This window comes from Fukomys damarensis, unplaced genomic scaffold (genome assembly GCF_012274545.1).
Source record: "Fukomys damarensis isolate Sample0158 unplaced genomic scaffold, DMR_v1.0_HiC HiC_scaffold_39, whole genome shotgun sequence".
NCBI lineage: Eukaryota > Metazoa > Chordata > Mammalia > Rodentia > Bathyergidae > Fukomys > Fukomys damarensis.
In genome coordinates this window covers 52,170,031-52,194,155 of record NW_022900951.1, presented here as the reverse complement: position 1 = coordinate 52,194,155, position 24,125 = coordinate 52,170,031, and the positions used below count along the sequence as shown (strand labels likewise).

The window sequence follows — 24,125 nt, the reverse complement described above, 5'->3', positions numbered from 1 at the left end:
AAAAAAAAAAAAAAAAAAAAAAAACTTGGCCAAATCTAAGCTAAATTACAAGAATGATATGCCCAACTATGAAAAAATTAACTATTACTGCTTCTAGAGGTAGAGTCCTCACAACATCCCTGTGAGGTAGGGAAACACTATCAGTCTCAATGGGTGGAGTCATCACCCAAGAGAAGAGCCTCCAGCTCTAACACCAGAGCCTGTGTTGAGGAGCAAAAGCTTAAGCTCCTAAGCTTCAGACTTCAGCTTTTTGCCAGGCCACCCACTAGAACCTTTTAGAACCCTCACTTTGAATGAGGCAGATTAGACTTTCTTCAGTGTCTGGACATATTGAGATGCTTGAAAGTGCCAACCTAGCATTTTTCTAACATGAGAGATGCTCTTGAGTGTAGCAGTGTAAATATGGGCTTTCACCTATTTGTCTACATAATCAGTTGCTTGAGTCAAGTCCTATGAAAGAGGAGGCAGCATGCAAAGTTAGGAAAGAGAGTGATTGCCATTTACAATAGGGGTTTCCATTTCTTTTTCTTTTCTTTTCTTTTCTTTTCTTTTCTTTTTTTTTTGGTACTGGGGATCAAACTTGGGTCCTTGTGCTTGCAAGGCAGGCGGCGGAACCAATGAGCTAAATCCCCGGCATCCGTTTCTCTTTTCCATTAAGGCAGAAGTGAGATGGGAAATAGAAAAGTGTTTGTTTGGGAGATTTTGCTCTTTTGCTTTATTGACAAATATACTAAAGAATTTATATGTGTATGCACACAATAGGCACGAGCTTACTTTTGATTTGGGGGGACTCAAGGTGCACATGGGGGAAGAGAAGGAAAGCAGAATTTCACAGTTTTATTATAGCCACTCAGCGTTCAACAGAGTCTTTACTGTAGGTCTTCTGAATTTTTTGCAGCAACCAAACAGTCTTATAATACTGCTGACATTATTACTCAGTCTGGAAATGGAAATGCTTTGAAATTCATTTCTGTGTGCCTAACAACTCAAAGCTTCCATGCTTTATGTTTCATCTTGGGGAAGAGTCCTCAGTCTCTGCCAGTTTCATTGTGGCCAGCATAGCACCTCATTGATCAGGCTTGGACTGGGGACTTTTCATCTTGGTCAAGATTCATATTTTCTTCTTTTTTTTCAGCTTTAATTGAGTTTATTTTAGGGATACAGTACAGTTACATTCATTGTCATACTTTCTTCTTAATTCCACATTCCAGCCCAAGTTTTCTGCTGGTACATCTCAGTGCTTATATGTTTTTTACAGCTGATTATTAGAAGGCTAAAATATTTCTCAATGATTAATTCTCACTTCAGCCACAGAGGGGTTAATCAAATGAGATATTAAGCTGGGAAAAACAAGACATTTATATGCCTGGGTTAAGAGATCTAAAAAGTTTAGCACAGATTAACTGAACTGAGGAGGATGGAACCTAATTCCAAATGAGGTGACCCAGAGTAGCCATGCCATTTGCAGATTACTTCTTAGATTTCTGTTGTAATGAAATTATTATCAAGACAAATAATCTGAAGTTTATACTAGTTTCTAAGTACTAGCATATTTTCTCTTAGTTCTACTTTTAAGCAACATGATTGACAAAGATCTCATCCTCTGTCCAAAAATTTTTAAAAGGGCATCTTGCTCATGTAAACTGTCTATGCATGAGTGCAGTAAAATATGAAAATATTTTAAACTTTTGCCATCCAAATGAATTTATCTTACAAATTGGAATAATAGGAGGCAAAAATCAAAAGTAGAATGTTTTCAAACCAGTAAAAATATAAGTTTTTCTCCCCCAGAGTTGTTATATTTGAAAAACACTTGGTTTATTGTGTTGCATATTTTTTCATTTTCTGCCTGTCATCTTTACAAGATACTGCTTATGACATTATTTAACTCTTTGCAGAGCAATTGGGTACTTTGGAGCATTTAACAAAAGGAAATAACAATAAAATCTTTCTACTGCTATTACATTTAAAACCTCTAAAATTTTAAGTATAAATTTTATAAATGAGATGCTCAAGTATGAGACTTGGGGTATTATCAGTTGCTATGATTAGGCAAACTTCTTTACCTTTAACCATAATTTTCTAAAAGCAAATGTTCTGAGACAGTGTACAACATAGTTTGATTAGAGGGAATTAAGAGATGCAGTCTGGTCTCTTTATACACAAGTTCCTGTGAGCACTACAATTAGAGACACTGTGGCTGTTAATCATGATTATCAAATTGAATGGATTCAGAGATAACTAGTAGATTAGTAAAGCACACTTCTGGGTATGTTTTGGTAGACCAGGGGGGCATGGTCTTAGGTTCTATATCTGGTTCCTAGCCCTTTCTTTTTGGTGCTGTTCCCCACTTCTGTTTATAGGACACCATGAAGTGAGCAACGTTCCTCCACCACACCCTTTTACCATGCTGTTTCTGCCTTGAAGTCAGCCAGCCATGGACTGTATCTTCCAAAATCATAAGGCCACTTAAACTTCTTCTCTTGTGAGTGTTGGATGTTATGTTCCAGCTATAGAAAAGCTGACTAATACAGAAGATTGCTACCAGAGAAGTGGAGTTGTTGCTGTGACTACTGACCATGTTGTTCTGAAGCCTTTGGAACTAGTTTTTAGTAGGAGTTTGGAAATGTCTGGAGATGCAGGTTAGAGAAACCTTATAATACCATAAGCAGAGCCTGATGGGTAACTCTGGAAAGATCTCTGAAGACCGGAATGCTGGAAAACTGGCCTAGACCAAGGCTTTCGGTATACAGACAGGCCTAAATGGAGACAACCAGATCCAAGAATCAAGCTTAGGAATTTAGCAAAATATGATGATAGGAATTTCTCTCTACATGGTCTACTATCTCACTTTCTAAAATTTAAACCTGCACTAGCACAATATGCATAGTTCTACCAATTCTCCTTTTAAAAACCAAACAGGCAAATAATATGATATGTAGTTATATCTGTCTCATGGTTATAAGTCTTCTAATGCCTGAATTCCAAGCTTGTGAACACAATCACCAAGTTCATTTTCAATGTAGTTTCAGCTTGCTTTTCCCATTTTCTCAACCCTGGACACAGTAAACTACATGCTGTTCATCAAATCCTCAATGAACTTTTCATGTTTTTGTACCTTTATTCAATCTGTGCTCTTTGTCTTAAATGTTCTTTCCCTCCCATGTCACTAAACTTCTTCTAAATAATTTCCTATTTATCCTTTAAGGTTAAGGTGCATATTCATGATTATTGTTTCCCCTTGTTTAATTTTATAAGCAAATATTACATCTTATTTAGCTCTGCTTGCCTCAAATGCTTAGCATATTGTCTGGTATGTAGATACTTGTTAAGTGGATAAATAAAACAATGAATGGAGATGAAAGTAATAGTTTTGTGGCTTGTGAGAAGGATGGATAGATAAGAAAGATGAATGGATGCTGTGAAGAACCATGTCATGAATTCTATTTCAGCACTGGAATCACTCTTTCATCCAGGACATGTGATCCAGAAGCAGCAACGCTGAGCTTCTCTTCAGCATGCAGAATGACAAAACAGCTGGAATCAGGACTCCCTTCAGTGCTGGAATCTGCACAGATGTTCACACCATTCATGATGACATCAGACCATGGTCAGAGCCTCCCTGAGAAATCCTCTCAAATAAAGAATTCATATAGGTTGTTAAAACCTGCAGATGTGTTAAGTTTTTATGCTCAGATGCAGAATTCAGTCTCTTAGTAGGAAAGACTTCTCAGATAACCTTTGAAGGAAATGCTGCACACCTCTGAGTCTCACATGTACTGGGGCTCCATGCTCCTTTTCTTCTGCTGGGGTTTGGCTGCCACATGAAATTCCTAAAAGGCCTACAACCTTCCATGGTCCAGGAGAAGAAGGAGTAAATGGACTATTGTTATTTACTAAAAGTTGAGAACACATGAGTTTCAAAACATAAAAAGAAATAATGTTTGGGCAGGAATAGGAGAAAAGTGGGAAGGAGGAAATGGATCAGTAGAGAACATGGCATGAAAGGCAAATCTTCTTCATTTTATCTTAGAAATGGGGTGTACCTTTCAGAAGTGCAAAGAAAACTGAGAGATTGTTGTGCATTCATTCTAATCATGGGCTATGAAAAAGTCACAGCAAATGCCCCAAAAAGAAGGCTTTTATCTGAGCAATTATATTTATAAGCGTTTTCTTAAATGAACAGTAGGCAAGGGAGTTAAATTCTTAAGGCAGTTAGCACCATGTAGTTTTCAAAAGTAACTAGAAATAGATCACGTAAAAAGAAAGACGTGTCTTTGTTCTGGAAGGGCAGTTGAGAGCCTGCAGATGATCATTAAGGAAAGGATCCTAAGAATCCAACTACCTATATGTTCCTTTCAGAAACAATAACTGCTATGCAGAGAAGCAAGGAACACAGGTAGATAGACCTAGAAGCAGTGAGAAATTGCTACATGTATTAAGCATCTCTGCGATGACTAGCTCCTATCATCAGTGAATGAAACACTATAGAGAAAGCCAGATTATGAATCTTGATACCTTGAGACTAAGCAGCTATTAGCTACAGAGTGCCAGACTTTCTAAAATACTGGGACATACCTTCCGCCATCTATTTCTCTGATAATCTATTAATTCAGCCTACTTTTAGACACATAATGTAAGTGTGAACAGAGGTAGTTTAAATTACTATGCCAGTCAAAGCACTCATTTCTTGAGTATCTATACTTCTTGGAATAGGGAAAATGCAATCGGAGAAAGAACAGATAAACTTAGGATCCTTTCTATGTGGCTTTAGATACAAAATAACAAAATGTTAGCACCAGAAAGGTTCTTGGTGAAGTCTGTTCTCCCAATTTATGATGGGAAAATGGAGGCTCAAAAGAGAGAAGGGACTTGCCTAAGGCCACATTCCTGCGGTTGCCATTTGGGGCCATATATAATTTTGATTTGACTGCAAGAAGGAAATTAAATTATATGAATTCTCCTTTGAGTTTATCAAAATGTCTATGCTAAAGCCAAGTCTTATGAAAATGGAAGTCTAGTGTTAAAATATTCTCAAGGGCCACTGTATATTAATGCTTTCTTTCTTTTATCCATTTTTTGGGTAAATGTATGGTATACACTGCATTTGAAGTTAGCAATAAACTCAAGAGGGGACTGTGGCAAGAAGGCAGAGAATGTGGATATACTTTGGCAAAATACAAAAGTATGATTTTCAAGCAATGGTATAAGTGGGTATACACTGGGCTTTTCCTGACACAGTGCTTTAACATAACACATACTTTTCTAATTATTAAAATCAGCTTCCAAACAGGTTCATTGTGGTAATTTTCAATTTGAGTTCATTAAGAGCAATTTTTGGAGATCCTCTGCCTGTGAGAACTGTTACATGTTACAGGGCATGCCAAGTTACTCAGGTTAAAAGCCATTGGAAAGTGGTAAGAATAGCCTTCCCAGTTAAATTACTAGTGATCTCACTGACATAACAACCCCCCCACATTTGTCTAACACTTTGTCATTTACCAAATATGTTCACATTCATCATGTCATCTGATCCTAACTAACTCTGGGAGGATGCTATCTCCAAACTGCAGGCAAAAAAACTGAGGTTCAGAGAGTACACAGTAAATAATGGCACTAGGATTTTTAACCTAGGTCTGTCTGACTCCAAAGGCAAGGCCATTTATATCACATCAAGGACTGCTGTATCTTCTAAGCATTTCTTAAAGTTTTCCAGCCTGAGCTCTAATGCCTAGCATGGTGTCTTCTACACAGCAGACACTCAATAAATACCGTAGGAATGGAACTGAAATGAAAGCCAGCTGCAGCATTTATTAGCTTGTCTTCATTGTGCTGCTCAAGCCCACTCATATCTGAGCACTCTACACAATAAACCAATTTGAAAACTTATTATACAACTCTTCCCAATAAATTAATTTACAACCTTAAGTCTAAATGCTTGTGTAGTGTAGTGACATCATCTGTTTTACAGGAGCCTGTCCTTTTCAGAGTTCACTGTAATCATGTCACAAAACTGGTTTATAATAAAAGATACTGAAATAAAATTCAGAATCAAACGTTATGAGGACTTTTATTACCACTAAATTTTACCTACATCAAAATAGACTTGCAATTCCTACCAGAGATGGCAAGCCAAGGAATTCTCTACCTGGGAGCCATCGTTTCTTACACATAATTCACAGAAATCTAATACTTGAGAGTTGAGTGTAATAGAAGCCTTGCCTTGGACTTGGAACATTCATATGGAGAAAACTTCCTGTTATTGATACCATTGTCACATTTTCTGGCTTTCCTTCTGTGCTCCCTACTTTAGACCTGTGTATCTCTGACTCCCACTGCAGTTCAGAATTGTAGAATTTCTCTGGGGTATGATAAGCCAGCAGAAACAAGGTTGAGTTTGTTTTTTTCAAATATTTGAGTCTCATTTGAGGTAGCTGCCTTATAAGCCACTCACAGTGAATCTTTATGTGATGATTTTGAGATTAAGACATTCTTTAAGGTGTTTCTGCTCATTTCAATTCAAGCCTGGGTCAATTTGTTTGAGGTACACTGATCTGCTTATGTAATACGTCTGGTCTATGAGGGGATGATATACTTATCTGTATGGAGACATTCATATGGCCTTCATCCAGAGTTATAAAATAAAGTGGTGTCTACAAATGTGCACATAAGCAGGCAAGGTATTGAACACCAGAATGCCAGAGATAGACAATTGCTCTAAATTAGTCTTAAGAGTAAAGGAAAGAAGGCTGGATTCCGTGCACTTGGATTTTCTCAGCTGTTAATAAATAATCAGGTATGAGGCCATAGTTTCAGGCATGCAAAGAGGCTTGCCTTTCTTTGAGTTCCATTTCTAAATCAAAGTAGACTAATGAGCTTGCTTTTCTAATGCAAAATTAATCTTATTGGAAGCAGCAGGTAGCAGGAAGCATCTCAGTACTGGGCAGATATAAACAGGAAGGGAGGAGGAATTTGGAAGGGGGAAATATAAATGTACATCAACTGGTGTTAAACCATTCTGAAATGGTAACAATGCTCATGGTAGCCACAGGCTTAGGGTACAGACAGTCTTATGATAGAGGGTCACCCTTGAAAGAGCTGTATTAAGCTATTTCACTACTGAAAAAATGGTTTTGGAAATGATCAACAGATTTGGAAAAAAAGGAAATGATTAAAAGGCCTGCTCATCCCTGGGATATGTGGGATAGGAAATTGGCTCTGTTTCGCAGCCTAGTCACATGCTTCAAACAGAAGCAGCTTCGAATTCCAGATGCCTGGCTCTACAATATAGGCAGCAGTTTGCTGAGGGATATTCCTAGGTGTTCGGAGCCAGCCTGTGCCTGGGTCATCCTGCACCCATAACTGTTCCAGATTCCTTAGTTCCCTTATCCTGGCTACCACAAAACAGCATCAGGGCAGGGCAACTGCTCCTGCGGAACCCTGCCCAGTATCATCCAGCCTAAATCACTCTCTTTTGATTCCTGATACCTGCATCATACTTCCTACTCCTATGTTGAAACCCAGGGTCACGGGTGGCGTGATTAGGGATAAAGGCACCAGCTGGGTGATGGCTACATTGGATGTGAAAAATTCAACCTGCACTTAGAGCATGGCTGGTCCCCTTGGAGGTATCAAAGAAGAAAATTTGGCTGAAAGAGATAACTAAAGAATAGAGGGAGTAGGTAGGAGAAGGAGAAGGAGAAATAAAAAGGTACGTATCATACCTCCCAGAGTCATCCCTGCTTCGTAACATTTCCTAAGACGACAAGATGGACAATTTTTCCTTCTGAATTTATCAATGGTGCAATCATTTCTACTGGCACACAGGTACTTCTGTTTTCCTGGGAAAATAAATACAAGAGTAAACAACCTGTTAATGAAACATATCGAGTGTTTCTAGGCAAAAAAAAAAAAAGGCATGATGATATATACTACCACATGAGAGAAGTAGATAGATAATGGTTCCAAACAACTTGATCACACAGATTTTAACTATCAAAGCAAGATGTTTAATTCAATGCTATATTGTTTAGTTTTATGGGTGTTTTTCAATTTTAAACAATTCAGGTTCTGCTAATAACTCCATTATTAGGAATACTTACTAGTTTTTAAAACAAGATGCTGTATCTGTACTGAAAGATAGGAATGCCCATGAGAAAATGATCAGATGTGGAAACTGATTCTCTTTTGGCATGGCAAAGGCTTGGGCTCAGCTAATGTACCCTCCTACTGACACCTCAATCAGGCATGAAATCATACTTGAATTAATAAGACAGGTCTTTGCCAGAACACCAGTGTCTTAGTGACTTTTCTTGTTGCTGAGATAAAATACTCAACACCCAAAGTTAAGGGAGGAAAGGTTTATTTGGCTCATAGTTTGTAGAAGTTTGAGACTATAGTTGGCTGGCTCCAAGGCAGGGTGGCAGGGCAGAGGGGCATCAAAGGGAGAAGCAATTCATGGCAAAGCATTTGAGACAGATGAGAAATAGCAATTAGGTGACAAGCAAAAACAGCAGTTCTTTCTGCCCCTTTTATATTCCACCTAGGCTACGCAGCTTAGAGTGGGTGCCAAACCAGTGGACTAATTTTAGTAATCACATGCCCTTAATCCTAGCATCACACACTCTAGATCCAGTCACTCTGAAAAATCCTCATCTATCACTTCATGAGGCTTTGGGGGGACATCTAGATATAAGCCATAACAACCAGTACAAGCAAAACTTCCATAAGAGAGAATTCCATGGGATACCTAACTGTTTTTAAATTGCTAGTGATCATACTCTCAAACCTGCATGCTATAAAATCAAACAGAGATAAAGCACATTTTGTATGGTCAATCACAACAAACAAAAAGATGTCCTCTGAAGCTAGCAGAGTAACAAAGATCACTATTGTATATACTTAAAGTCACCACAGATACACAGAAGAACATATATGCAAACTCATGAAAATGGACACAAAGTATTGAAGTCTACCCAGCCACAATAAGCGTGTAGAGCCAGCATAAAATCTAAAAATTACCTTCAAGAAAGACATGGTGTAGGTGGTTATAGTCTGTACCAATAAACTTAAAGAGAAGAAAAGCATTCTAGGTAAGTCAAAGATCTTTGTTCTTTGTCTGTAAAGTATATGGCCTGTGAGTACCTTCTTCATATTCAGTTGACAGAAAAGTGAGAAGGAGCTGGTCCCGCTCCAAGGTAGTTTTAGAAGCATCCTATGCTGTAGAGCAGATGACTGAATGATTAACTCAGAAAAAACAAACTGCTATCCCAATCCCCATCATCTCATAATACAATCATTAAACTTTGCTCTTTGGCACTGTTGACTTTCAACAGCAAATTTTCCTCAACAACTTGTAATCAAGGTTTCACAAAACTTTATTTTGAAATGGTCGATGAAATATACAATTGCTCTCTCATATTGAAGCAGATAAGACCACATTCTAGTGTAAACAGACCACTTACTTAAATGTTTTAAAACTGTCTTATTATAATAACTATAAACCCTTGACTATTGTGAATGATCGTATAATGGCTGGCATGAAATACTCTATAGGTCAGCTGGTTCTGAAATTCTTGACTGCATGATGGTATTCTTCATCTTTCTTCTTGATCTTATTATTTTATCATAAACCTTAAGTATGATTCAAAACTCCACCAGAAACTAATGCCATGAGACCTCCTTCAGATTTTTTCTCTATTTCTTTTGTCTTGAGTTACAGTTTGATTAAACTTCTTTCAATTTATTAATTCTAAAAAATACTATTTGGAGTAGAAGTAAGATAGGGGATTTACCAATTATTAGTTAAATCATCACATTATGCAAGTAAAGAAAGGGTTGAGCCATCATCTTCATTATTAACCACAAAGAATGTAGAATTTATCGTGCTTTATAGAATGAGTATTAATGCAGGACCTATGAGGAAATTTTAAAAAAAAATTTCATTGACATATGTAAGAGAAAACTTGAATTAAGTAGCAACGTGAACCATATTACTAGATGAGAAGATGCAATAGTGCAAGGATTTCAGATCTCCTCACATAACATCTGTACATTTAAAATAACTGAAACAAAATCTTGACAAAATAATCCCAAAGTTCATCTGGAGGAATAAAATGTATGATACTGCCAGGATATTTGTGGAAAAGAAAGACAATAGAACTTTCCCTAACAGAAATTTAAAGTATTATTAAGCAATAACAATTATATTGGTTTCATAGGGACTACAGTATAGGTCAACTGGTGGAAGAAACCAGAAAAGTCCAGAACAGCCACAGTATATGCAACACATTATTTCAGCTCAGTGAAGGAAAGATGAATTATTCACTAAGTGGTGTTAGAACCACTGGTTAAACATTTGATAATCAGTAGTTAAATTATTAGTTAAAAATCTAAATTGCAAATGGACTATGTCAATAAAAAGGGGAAACCATGGAAATACTGTTACAAAACATACAATGAAATGATTTTTGAAGGTACATGAAGAGATTTTAAGGCATGACAATGAGGAAGACATAAATTAACATTTTGACAGATTTAACTAGAAAATATTTTATATTTATTATGTTAAAAAATCATAATAAAATTTAAAGGCAAACTACAAGCTGAGAAAAATTATTAGAATCAAGAATTTAAAACCAAAAGTCAATATTCTTGATATATGAAGATACTCAGTCTGTTAGATTAATGGACAATAGACATGAGCAAAAATAATAGGACACAGGTGTAAACACTGAATAGTTTCTCTGGTGCAAGAAACTAGAAGTGTAAGTAAGGATAAAAATGTATTATTGATAATGTGAAATAGGAAGAAAAGGTCTAAAGGGGTAGGGAAAGTGGGAGGGGTAGAAGAAAGGAAAGAAGGGAAAGAAAAAAATATGAGGAAAGGAAAAAAATGGAAACAAAGTCTCTGTAAATAGGGAGGGGTGGAGGGGTTGAAGGAAGGGCAGGGAAATGGGAGAAAAATAAGACCCAAAATACATCATGTAAAGTTATAAATTCCTAAAGATGAATGTAACTATATTGTATACCTGAAATGTACCAACACACTTAATGGAAAAAAATAAAAAAGCAATGACAAACATGAAAATTGTTTAATTCCTCTGGAAGTCACAAAAACAAATTAAATGTTATTTTTATTTATAAGACTCGTAAAGATAAAATGCCAAATGTTGTCAAAGAGGTACTCCTGGTGAGAGAATAAATTTTTGAGAGAGTAATTTAGCTATATATTTCAAGAGAATTAAAAATATGTAGAACTTTTACTGGGAATTCCATTTTTAGGAATATTTTATAAGAAAATAATATGATAAACTAAAACACATAGCTCACTGTAGAATTATTTAAATAGGAAATATTGGAGGTCTTTAAATATTTAACATTAGGGGAATGAATAAATAAATTATTCCATATTAAGGCAAGGGAATACCATAGATATTGGTGATAAACTCAATGTCTGTTTTTGTAATTTAGAAATATGTTCATGATATGCTTATTTATTAAAATAAAACCAAGTTACCAAACAGTATATTTGGTTGGATCCCATTTTAACATCTAAGGCCTTATAACTCATCTAGCCAAGTTTTTAAAAACATTTACTTGAGAAATAATTGTACATATTTATGAGGCATGAATGTGATGTTTTGATATATTGTAGAAATAGTAAATAAGCCAATTAGCATATCAATCACTTTATTCAATTATTCTTGTGGAGAGAATATTCAAAATCTACTCAGCAATTTTGAAATATACAATACATTATTATTAACTTTGGTTACCATGTTGCACAATAGATTATTAAAGCTTATTTATTTTGTCTAACTAGAACTTTATTTTCTTTGACAAACATATTACCTCTTGCCTTACCAATTGTCCTCTAGTGCATGGTAACTACTATCTTAGTCTCTGCTTCTATGAATGTGAAACAATTTCAGCATTATTTGCAACAGCTATGATATAGAAAGTGCCTAAGTGTTCATCATTGGATAAATGGAATATTATACAGTGTTCCAAAAGAGGTTTGGTTATTTGAGACACTGGGGAAGACCACATATACAATGACAAACACCTCATGATCTCAGTTATATATCAAATCTAAAATATAATGGATCAAGTTTTTTTTTCTTTTTCAGTAAACTCTTCTTACAAACAAAACATTACATAGAAGCTTTATACATAGAACAGTTAAAATTAAGCAATTTGTGGAAGCAGTCACAGGAAACTTAAAATGTCCCTACAAAAGCCATTGTTTTTCTCCCCTTCTCTGTGGGTACAGCATTTTGGAATGCTTTACAGTAACTCTGTAGGAGACCTAGGCTTCATGGGACAATTTAGAGACTTACTGATTTAGTCCTACTTTCATACCATATGTTTTTCAACCTGAGAAACTAAGAGCCATAGAATATAGAGGCTTGCTTAAGGTCATGATCATCAGTGCCCTTGTTTCCAGTCCAGAAAACCAGTGCTATTCTCATATAAGATAATGAATAAGAAAATAATATATAAAGCATTATACAGATTTTATTTATCCTTATTGTTATTTAAATAATAGACTCTTGCACATCAAAAAAGGGAAGCATTTTTATAGAGATCATGTACTCCAAACTTCTCATTTTGCAGATGGAGACACAGAGATCCAGAGAGTGGAATAGATGTAAGATTGTACAAAACCTATAACCTAGTTTCACTCCATGCTGTCATATGCTCTCTACTTAACCACTAACTGTGAAAATATTTTACTTGCCTCTCTCCCCTGAGTATTTTAAATCTGCCCACTGCCTCTTCCAATTGAGGAGGAATAATACTTGCTTGAGAATAAAAGTGGAGAGAGAAGAAACTGCTGTGTTTTAACTGGTACTCTTCAAGGTAACTACAAAGATGTTAGCATGTTTAATTCTTGCCAAAACACTTTTAGGTAGCTACTAATTCTATTTTAGAGGTGAGATGAATAATACTCAGACATGATAAGTGACTCACCCACAGTCACCAGCTAGTAAGTGGCAGAAGCAGGACTGGAAGCTAGGTTCATATTACTTATAAGTGATGCTGATATATATGTGATGTGTCCTCTAAAAAGGGCCCTGGCCCTATGCTTCAAAGCTAGAGACAAGACGGTATAATGAGCACAGAGCAAGATGTTGAGGATCTGAGGACTACCCTTCCTGCCTCAATGAATAATTATGTGACCTTATGTATATCTACTTCTCTTTTAACCTTAATTCCTCTGATCTATAATAAGAGAAGAATGTGAAGTGCACTAAAAGAACAGTAATGACCTAAGGAAGATGGGTTAGAGTCTTCTATTTATATTAGATTTTTTTTTCTGGGAGTCTCAGAGTACATTTGCATTCATATTTTACATTTCCAGTCGCAGCTCTCTTGATTCTAAGGGTTATCCCTCAAAAACTATGACACAATCCTGCAGAAAAGAGTAATTAAGTGCTCCTCCTTTGAGTGATCTTTGCTGACAAGAATCAATCTAGGGTCTGTTTAGTGTTGTGCATATTAGGGACATAACATTCTTTGGGGTGGAGAAAGCCTAGAACTTCTGGCCTCATCACCCAAGGGTGCTCTTTGAAAAGTTCTCTTAAGAACTATGATATTCGAGCCACCCAACCTCGGCAGCAGACTGGTAAGAATCATAACTGGGGGAAGCTATCCTGCAGCTCTTCCCCTAGCCACAGACTGGTAAGAGGCAGAGCACCCCTCCCAACTCCCCCCCACTGTACACCTCTGGCCTCCTGACTGTGCCGGTAGCTGGATTCACACCACAGAAGCACAGGGGGGTCAAAAGATGACTGTCCTGAGCTCTAGCCTTGACTTTGATTAATTCACACAGGCAAAGGTAGTAGATTAATAATTACCAAAAATTGTCATTTTTCTAAGCTGTGCTTGATGCTTTTGTGTTGCTGATTGTATCACTTGGGCTAAGATGCTGTGATTGATCTAATCGGTTGCCTTTCCTGGTATAATGAAAAAAGATTGCCTCAGTCATTAGAGACTCAAACCTAAATACAAGTTATAACAGGAAGATGGAAGTATTAACCCACATATCAAACCAAGGACAGTACGAACAACAAAAATAAAAATTTGAAGGCATTCAAACAAGGCCCATGCACAAACACAGACTTGCAGCTCACCAAGAGCAAATTCTAGGGAAAAGAGGTGGAAAAGTCTGATAAACAACCACCTGGACACCCTGAGCAGAGGAAGTAACAAAACAGATGAATGAGGCTCTAGAAAAACTCAAAACAGAAATAATTTCCCAGATCACTACAGAGATGGTGACAAGAATGAATGACATAATTAGTGACTTTAGAACAGAAACGTAAAAAGATACATGAACTCAGGACCATGATAGAAGTCATGAATGCCCAGCATAGATAAGAAATGTAAACCATTAATGCTGACAAGGATAAGAAATGGAATACATAAAACAAATTCAAACAGATATCCAGGAGATTAAAAACTATTGCAAATTTACATAACAGATTGAGCCAATCTGAAGACAGGATGGAGGTCAGTGACCATGAAAGGAAGGATCTCTTCACAATAGTAAGGGAACGTGAGAAAGAAATCCCAAAGCTCTTAGATCATACAAAGAAGAATAATATAAGACTGATAGGAGACTATGAAAAAGAAGGTGAAAGTACAAATGACATTAAAAAACTGTCCACAAATTAATGACAGAAAATCTCTCAAACAGAGCAAAAGAATTTAACATACAGATAAGTGAGGCATATGGGACTCCAACTAGCCATGAATAAAAAAAGAAAAAAACTACACATAGACAAATAATAATCAAGATCCCAGAAACCCAAGAGAAGAACAAAATATTATATGTAGTTAGAGAAAAGAAACAAATCACATGCAAAACAAAGCCCATTGGAATCACAGCAGACTTTTCAACACAAACCCTCAGGTCACGGAGTGCCTGGAGTGTGGTATTTCAAGCCCTAAAAGAAAACAACCTCCAACCTAGACAACTGGCTAGAGAGTGCTCCACCCCACAAAATCAGAATATACATTCTCTATGGCTGCACATAGGTCATTCTCCAAAATAGACCACATACTAGCTCATACAACATGTTTAAGTAAATGCAAAGGAGTTGAGTTATCCCATGCATACTATCAGACCATAGTACAACTAAACTGGAGATCAATAAAAAAGAAACTGAAAGAACTTCACAAACACATGGAAATTGAATAAAATTCTTCTGGACAACCAATGGGTCACAGAGGAAATTAAAGAAGAAATTAGTCAGTTTTTACAAATAAATGATAATGCCAATACAACACATATTAATCTATGGGACACAATGAAATGTTTTCTTGATACTTATGAATTACCAAAGTTGAATGAAGAAGATATAAAAATTCTAAACACCCCAATTACAATAAGTGAAATTGAAAATGTATTTAAAAATTTACCAACAAAGGAAATTCCAGGTCCTGATAGCTTCACTGCTGAAATCCACAAGACATTTAGAGAAAAATTACTGCCAATACTCTTTTAACTTTTCAACGAAATTGAATGGGAAGAAATACTTCCAAATTCATTCCGGGAAGCAAGTGTTACTTTGATTCCAAAACCAGAGAAAAACTCAACCAAAAAAGATAACTAAAGGCCAATCTCCTTAATGAACACAGATGCAAAAATCCTCAATAAGGTACTGGAAAATAAAATATAGAGGGTCATGAAGATAAGACAGCCTGACCAAGTCGGATTTATTCCAGGGATGCAAGGATGGTTCAACATATGTAAATCAATAAATGTAATATACTATATTGACAGAATCAAGGACAAAAACAATATGATCATCTCAATAGATGCAGAATAATAATACGACAAAATTCAACACCCACCCACAATGAAAATCATGTGGAAAATTGGAATAGATAGTCTTTATCTCAACTTGATAAAGGTTATCTATAAAAAAAACCAACAGCCAACATCATACTAAATGGTCAAAAACTGAAAACTTCATGCTAAAATCAGGAACAAAAGAAGGGTGTCCACTATCAGCACTCCTATTTAATACAGTTTTGGAAACATTAGCAACAGCAGTTAGACAAGAGAAAGAAATAGAAGCAACAAATATAGGAAAGAAAGAAGTTAAACTGTCATTATTGGCTGGTGATATGATATTCTACATAGAAGACCCAAAAAATTCCTCCAAAAGACTTCTGGGTTTAATCGACAGATTCAATAGAGTAGCTGGATACAAGATCAACACTCAAAGAACACTTGCCTTCCTGTACACAGATAACAAAATCACTGAGAGACAGTAGGGAAACAATTACTTTCACAATAGCATCCCCCCAAAAATGAAATATCTAGGCATTAATCTAACAAAGGAAGCAAAAAATCTCTACATTGAGAACCACAACATAAGAGGATAGAAGAAAATAGAAAGATATCCCTTGTTCCTGGGTAGAAAGAACCAACATAGTGAAAATGGCCCTACTTCCAAAACTGCTATACAGATTCAATGAAATCCAAATTGAAATCTCAAAAGTATATTTTACAGAACTAGAGAAAACAATATAAAATTTCACTTGGAACCAGAAGAGACCTAGAATAGCAAAAGCCATCCTAGTCAACGAGACATAGCAGAGGGTAGAGCAATTCCCAACTTCCAACTATACTATAATGCCACTGTGATAAAAACAGCATGGTACTGGCAAAGAAACAGACCAGAGAATCAGTGGAATAGATTAGAAGATGCAGAAACAACTCCAGACATACTCATCTACTTTATCTGTGACAAAGGAGCCAATCATCCTCACTGGAGGAAACATAGCCTAAGGAATCATACCACAGTGATATATGCACGCCTCTGTTTATAGTGGCAGAGTCTGTTATAGCTAAATCCTGGAAACAGCCCATCTGCCCATCAGTTGAAGACTGGATAAAGAAGATGTGGTTTTTCTATAAAATGGAATACTACTCAGCCATAAAGAATGATAAATTAGAGCTACTCACAGGAAAATGAATGCATATTGAGGTTATACTAAGTGAAATAAATAAGTCACACATGTATAAGTACCAAATAGTTTCTCTGGTGTGAAAAGCTATAATTGTACAAAAGATACTAATGGTATAATTGACAATGTATAATAAGAAGAAAAGGGCTAAAGCTGTAGGGAAGTGGGAAGGGTAGGGGAAAAGAAATAAAGGAAATGAAAAAAATATGAGAAAATGAAAAAATGGAAATAAAGTTTTTGTAAATAGGGAAGGGAGGAGGGGGTGAAGGGAGGGCAGGGGTATGGGTAAAAAATGAGAACCAAGACCTGTCATGTAAAGGTACAAGATCCCAATGATGAATGTAACTGTACTGTATACTTAAAATGTACCAATAAACTCAACGAGAAAAAACAAATGGTGTTGGAAAAACTGGAGTTCAGCCTGCCAAAGATTAAAACTAGACCCCTATCATTCACTATGCACTAAACTAAAATCTAAGTGGATTAAAGGTCTAAATATTAAAACAGAAACACTAAACTTGTTGGACGATAAGCTAGGTAGAACTCTTGAAGACAGCATAGGAAACGGCTTTATAAACAAATCCTCGGTAGCATGGGAACACAAAGAATCAATGACTGGGATCTCATCTTATTAAAAATTTTCTACACCTTTATCCATTTTCTTACTATTTCAAATTGTTAATTCTACCACTTGGATCTTGTGTACTATTATAGTTTTTCACACCAGAGAAACTATTCAGTATTTACACGTGTGACTTATTTATTTCACTTAGGAGTATATCCTCAAAATGTATCCATTTTCCTATGAATGACTCTAATTTTAGGGGAAAGGGAATAAGGGAAAAGAAAAAATATGAGAAAATGAAAAAATGGAAATAACGTCTTTGTAAATGGGGAGGGGAGGAGGAGGTGAAGAGAGGGCAGGGACAAGGGGAAAAAATGAGAACCAAGACCTGTCATGTAAAGGTACAAGATCCCAATGATGAATGTAACTGTACTGTATACCTAGAATGTACCAATAAACTCAATAAAAAGAAAAAAAATAATTTTATTGAATAGAAAAAAAAGTTTCTGCAGTGAAAGAGAATCCAGCAACAGAGCCAAGAGATAACCTACATTGTGGGAAAAAAAATTTACCAGCTGTTCCTCAGACAAAGGTTTACTATTTAGAATATATAAAGAACTAAAAAAAAAAAGTCAAGTCCCCCAAATATAAAGACCCAATTCAAAAATGGGTTTCTGAAATGAACAGAAATTTCTCAAAGAAGTAAAAGTAGCAAATAAATATATGAAAAAATGTTTAACACCACTCGTCATTTGAGAGATGCAGATGAAAATAATGCTAAGATTCCACCGCATCCCAGAAAGAATGGTTGCTCTCAAGAAATCAACCAATAACAAAAGCTGGTTGGGGGGTCAGGAGAAAGGAATCCTTCTTAGTTGTTGATGGGAGTTCAGGCTGGTGCAACCACTGTGGAAATCAATATCGAGATATTGATTAAACAACTAGGATTGGAAGTCCCATTTGAACCACCTATTCCCTTTCTAGGTATCTTCCAAAAATAATTAAAAGAATCATAGCACAGTGATATATGTGCACCTATGTTTATAGAAGCACAGTTTGCAGTAGCTAAAACTTGGAACCAGCCCAATTGCCCATCAGGTGGAGACCGAATAGAGAAGATTTTTTTTTTCCTATAAAATGGAGTGCTACTCAGACATAAAGAACGAGAAACTGGATACATTTATACCTAAGTGGATGCTCATTGAGGACATGATCTCAAGTGAAATTAATAGTATAACACATGTATACTATAGTAGTAGTATACTATGTATACATGTGTACTGAGTTTCTCTGGTGTGATAAACTAAAATTGTAAATAAGGGTCAAAAGGTATAATTGATATTTTGTAATAGGAAGAAAAGGTCTAAAGTTATTGGGCAAATGTGAGGGGTAGAATAAAGGTAGAAAGGAAAGAGAAAAAAATGAGAGAAAAGGGAAAAATGGAAACATAGTATTTTTAATTAGGGAAGGGTGGGGGGAGGGAGGGAGGGAATTGGGGAAAAAAGAAGAACCAAGATATGTCATGTAAAGGTACAAGATCCCGATAATGAATGTAACTGTACTGTATATCCAAAATGTACCAATAAAAATGTTTAAAAAATAATTATTAAATTATAGTTACTTTCTTCTCCTGGGTTAATGCTCTTGAATTTATGGCAAATGCAAATCCTTTGTGTGTGAGGAGGCAGGATACCTGTGACTCCAAATACTGCTTCTAACTGTACTGCTTCTCTCATTCATTTAGAAAATATGTGACAGTTAATCCACTATCATAGATGGATCCTCAGCTAGACTTCTCAGCTGATACCCTATAGAGAGGTTTTTTGGGTAGTGGCTATGGAGCTATTGTCATATTTGCTTAATTAATTTGAGCTTATGGTTATCTTAGTAAGAAGGGACAAGAATCAAATTCAGATTCCTGGGTTTATAGTACACTTGACAATGTGGCCCAACCTCCTCCTTACAGTAAAGAGTGCTAAACTGACAGTCCAAAGGGCAGTACTATTTTGCATCTAATCGGAAATCAAGAGCTGGCTTCTTCATCTAAAAATATTGATAAAATAATAGCATTGTCTACTACAGAAAGCTGTCCAAAAGAAATGATACAGAATGAATGAGAGAGTGATCTGGAGAAGGAAATAAACATTAGAAGGGTTATGTGTAAAGTTACTGAGTCTATCTTATACTCTGTTTCTACCAATGTTCTATTAACTATATTGTTCCCTACCCTAGTGACAAATACTTTGCCTTCTTTTTTTTTATTGAGTTTATTGGTACATTTTAGGTATACAGTACAGTTAAATTCATTATTGGGATCTTGTACCTTTACATGACAGGTCTTGGTTCTTATTTTTACCCCCTGTCCCTGCCCTTTCTTCACCCCTTCCTCCCCTCCTCATTTAAAAACACTTTATTTCCATTTTTTCATTTTCTCATATTTTTTTTCTTTTCCCTTATTCCCTTTCCCCTGCCCTTCCAACTTTCCTTGCACCTTCAGCCCTCTTCTTCCTATTTCACATTGTCAATTATCTCATTAGCTCTGCCTTCTATTCTCTGTCCTACACACACACACACACACACTCACTCACACACTTCTACTGAAGACAATCATGCAGCATGAAGCTCCAGATCAATTTTTCTGGTTACTGTGGTTCATACTGCACTCCTTCAAGAGGGCAGGAAGTTGATGGTAGAGCTGGTAAGTTAGACAATGGCTAGACTACGGGTAGTCTTGGATATCATGCTCTGCAACACAAACCTGACCATTTTGAAGTGTTTAGATCCGTTAATAGCTCAATCATAGAGGATGTTCAATCATTGTCTTCTAGTGTCTAAACAATAATATTTCAGTGTGTTTATGTCCTATACCCAGAGCAGTATGGAAGAACAGTGAATAGTATTGTCAAAGGCCTTGTCCTCAAGCTTGGTGGCCTTTCAGCAGATGAAGACAAGCAATAAATAAATGATAAATAATTAATTATATCTTTTCAAATGCTGATATATACAATGAAGGAAATAAAACAGGGTGGTATAAATTAATAGGGGGCTAATTCACCTAAAGAGTTAGGAGGAAAGACTTTCTTAGCACATGGTAACTGAGACGACACCTGCCTAATACAAGAAACCAGATATGCAAAGTTAAGCAAGAAAGGAACATTCACAATCATAAACAACAATTATAAAAGTTGAAATTGAGGCATGAATTTAGTGTGTTCTAGGAATAGCAAGGTGTCCAGTACTTAGCATATTGGAAGAGAGGAGATGAGAGTAAAAGTGGTTAGACAAGGATCTCAAGATGGCAAACTAGAGGCAAGTAGCACTCTCAAGCCACTCCAGGATATTCATCCAAACCAACAAATGGCACAGAAGAACAGAAAACCCATTAATCTTTTGTAGCTTTAGGGCACAACAGCCCATTCTTGTCAGGGCAATAGTGGGCACCCTCCCTAGGAATCACGGGTGCAGGAGAATGGGATTGTGACAAAGAGAAACTAAAATCATACAGTTGGAGGATATTCTCTAACACTTTTCTCACAGAAGATTAGACTCTACACTGGGAAAGTGTTGGTGAAACAACTGTATATCATAAAACCCTGCCAGAATTAAGCACATTTAGCTAGATGGAGAGAAATGCCCAAAGGGGGGCAGGAAACAAACAAACAAACAAAAAGGTGGTTTGAACATTGTTACAGGAACAGAGTTCATCCACATAAAATTTTGCAGTGGGAGGGAGTCTGAGTCTAGGTGCACCACTGTAGAGACTAGTAGAAGGGTAGGGGCCTGTGGCTTCTAATTTCATTGTAGACTTTGTGTGCTCAATTGCTTCTTTTCTGCTCAGAGGATTTCAGAGTAAATGTGGTAATGTGCAACACTGGCTAGCACGCCTTCAAAAACAGTTTGGTGAATTCCAGAACTTCGGCCCATAATCTGGACCTGCTCATAGAAGACATCAGTGAGAGTATTTTTGGTGGACAACAAAAAGTTTTCTGGCACTTTCATTTCTAGGTATAAAAAATTTTGAGACATTGAGTGTGATCCAGGTCTGCATTTGAAAAACTATGCCTGAATACTCCTGTGTAACTACCGAGGGGTGGAGCTCAACCTACAGACTGCCCTAATTGGTTTAGGTACTGGTAGACTGCTACTTGAATAGAGGCTGAAAAGGGAAACTACGGACTAAAAGATTTTCATATCACTTCTTTTATCAAGTGGTGTTCAACAATAAAAGTCTGGGGAAAATAATTGTGCCTAGTACAAATACCATCACAAAGACGTGTATGTGTTATACGAGCATTGTTGCTTTTGCTTCTACAATGGTTTTACATTGTTTTATCATGTTTTCCTACACCAGTGGTCATTTCATAGGGTTTTCTCTGTTTCTACTAGTTAATTAATTGTATTCAATCTCCCTAAATCTTCTCTTATTTTACACTTACATTTCCTGTCTTTCTCTTCTTTGTTTCCATCTCCTTTTGTACACTCCCAAAGGTCTTATCCTTCTCCTCTCTTTTCTTGCATACAAGTATTATTGTTAAAGCTATTTTTCTATTTGTCTTGTTTTGTTGTGCCTGTTTTTCTTTTTCCTAGCCAATTGTGCATTATTACCCTCTCTTTCTTTTCCTGGGTTAGATAAATAGTTAAGAATTTTAAAAATGAGTTTTAAATTATATGTTGATATGTGGTTGGTTCTCCAGATGTTGATATTACAGTAGTTCTTTTGTCTGTGTGGTACTAGGGATTAAACCCAGAACGTTTGTACTGAGGTGCAATCTTAGCCCTTTTTAAAATTTTTTCTCATTAGGAGGCTCAATTGCCCAGGATTCAAACTTGTCAACTTCCTGCCTCAGACTCCCAGGGTGCTGAGATAATAGGCATGTGCCTTATGTTAGAATATACTACTAGTAGCCAAGACACTGTTAGGGGTTGAACCTAGTATTTTGAATAGTTTGAGTGGATGCTTTCATGCTGAGCCACAACAGAAGCCTAGGGCACATCACAAAGAGAAAACAACTTACTAAAATGAATGATCTCAATTCAACAGTGGTAAGATATCTATCCCGTTTGATCTGTAAATTTCAACATAAAAACACAAGGCTCAAGAAAACAAAGCAGTAAAAAGTGTCCCAAAATTCATAACTTCCCCCAAATCGATCCCATAGATATTGAAGTAAATGAAACATTGAAGAATTTTTAAAAAATTGTTAAAATGATCAATGAGATTCAAGTAGGTGCAAATAATCAGCTGAATGAATCAGTTATTAAAATGGTAAATTGGTTCAAAGAAGATACAAATAGCCTAATGAATTAAGGAAGACAATACAGGATATCAAAGACCATTTCAGTAAAGAGATACAGATTGGGATATTTCCTGATAGAAATATCAGGGCTTGAAAACAAGGCACATATACTAAAATATTCCAACATTAATCAAGAAAAAGGAACAAGAATTAACAAGATTACTCATGAACTCCTGAAGTTGTATTAAACGAATTAAAGACTCGCTAATCTCAAGAATGTGAGGAAGTTCAGACTAATGACATAGAAAACTTATTCACTAAAATTATAACATAAAATTCCCAAATCTGGGGATGAGATGGGTAAATGCAAAGGAATCATTTAGAACTCCACCAGAAAATTCACAGATTTGAACAAAGTGGTAAAATACAAATCCATACAAAAAAATCAACAGCTTTCCTGTATACTATTAAGGAGCCAATAAAGAAAGGAATCAAGAAAACAATTCCATTCACAAAAGTTTAAAAAAATTACACAGTAATACGCCTAATGAAGGAAAGTTAAGACTTCTACTTTGAAAATTTCAGAACATTGGAGAATGAAACTGAAGAGGATATTAGAAAACGAAAAGATATCCTTTGTTCATAGATCAGAACTAATATTTTTAAATGGCCATAGCACCAAAAATAATCTACATATTCCATGAAGACCCTGTCAAACTACCAAGAATATTCCTTACAGAACTAAAACAAACAATCTTAAAATTCATATGGATGCACAAAAGGCCCAGAAGAGCCAAAGTAGTCTTGAGCAAAAGACAGCAATATTGGAGGAATCAGAATATCCAATTTCAAATTAGTCTACAAAGCCATAGTAATAAAAACAATGATACTGGCACAAAATAAACATGCAGAAGAGTGAAATAGAAGATACAGAAACAAACACATGCCCCTACAACCATTCAATTTTTGAGGTAACAAGCAAAAATATATGCTGTAGAAAAGATAGCTTCTTTTTAGTTGCTGATAACACTAAATATTCACATGCAGAAGGTTGAAACTATATCTTTATCTCTACTCCCTGTATTAAAATCAAATCAAAATGTATGAATGACTTAGATGTAAGAATGGAAACATTGACATTGCTGGAAGAAAATATAAGGGAAACACTTGAAACCATAAATAGAGGCAGAGACTTCCTGAATAGGAATTCATAGCACAGGAAACAATAGCAAGAATCAACAAATGACACTACATCAAATTAAAAAGTTTCTGCACAGAAAAGCAGTCAACAAAGAGACAACCTACAGAATGGGAGAAAGTCTTTGCTGGCCACTCTT

The 24,125-nt window shown here is 36.0% G+C and overlaps 1 protein-coding gene across 1 annotated transcript in view; it reads right to left on the bottom strand.

Moving 5' to 3' along the window:
* Nucleotides 1-24,125, bottom strand: part of Ar (androgen receptor) — a 189,038-nt gene that overhangs the window by 24,871 nt on the left and 140,042 nt on the right. Inside the window, exon 3 of the mRNA XM_010632186.3 lies at nucleotides 7,725-7,841. Within this exon, the coding sequence (XP_010630488.1) occupies nucleotides 7,725-7,841 (117 nt within the window). The remainder of the gene's footprint in view (nucleotides 1-7,724; nucleotides 7,842-24,125) is intronic.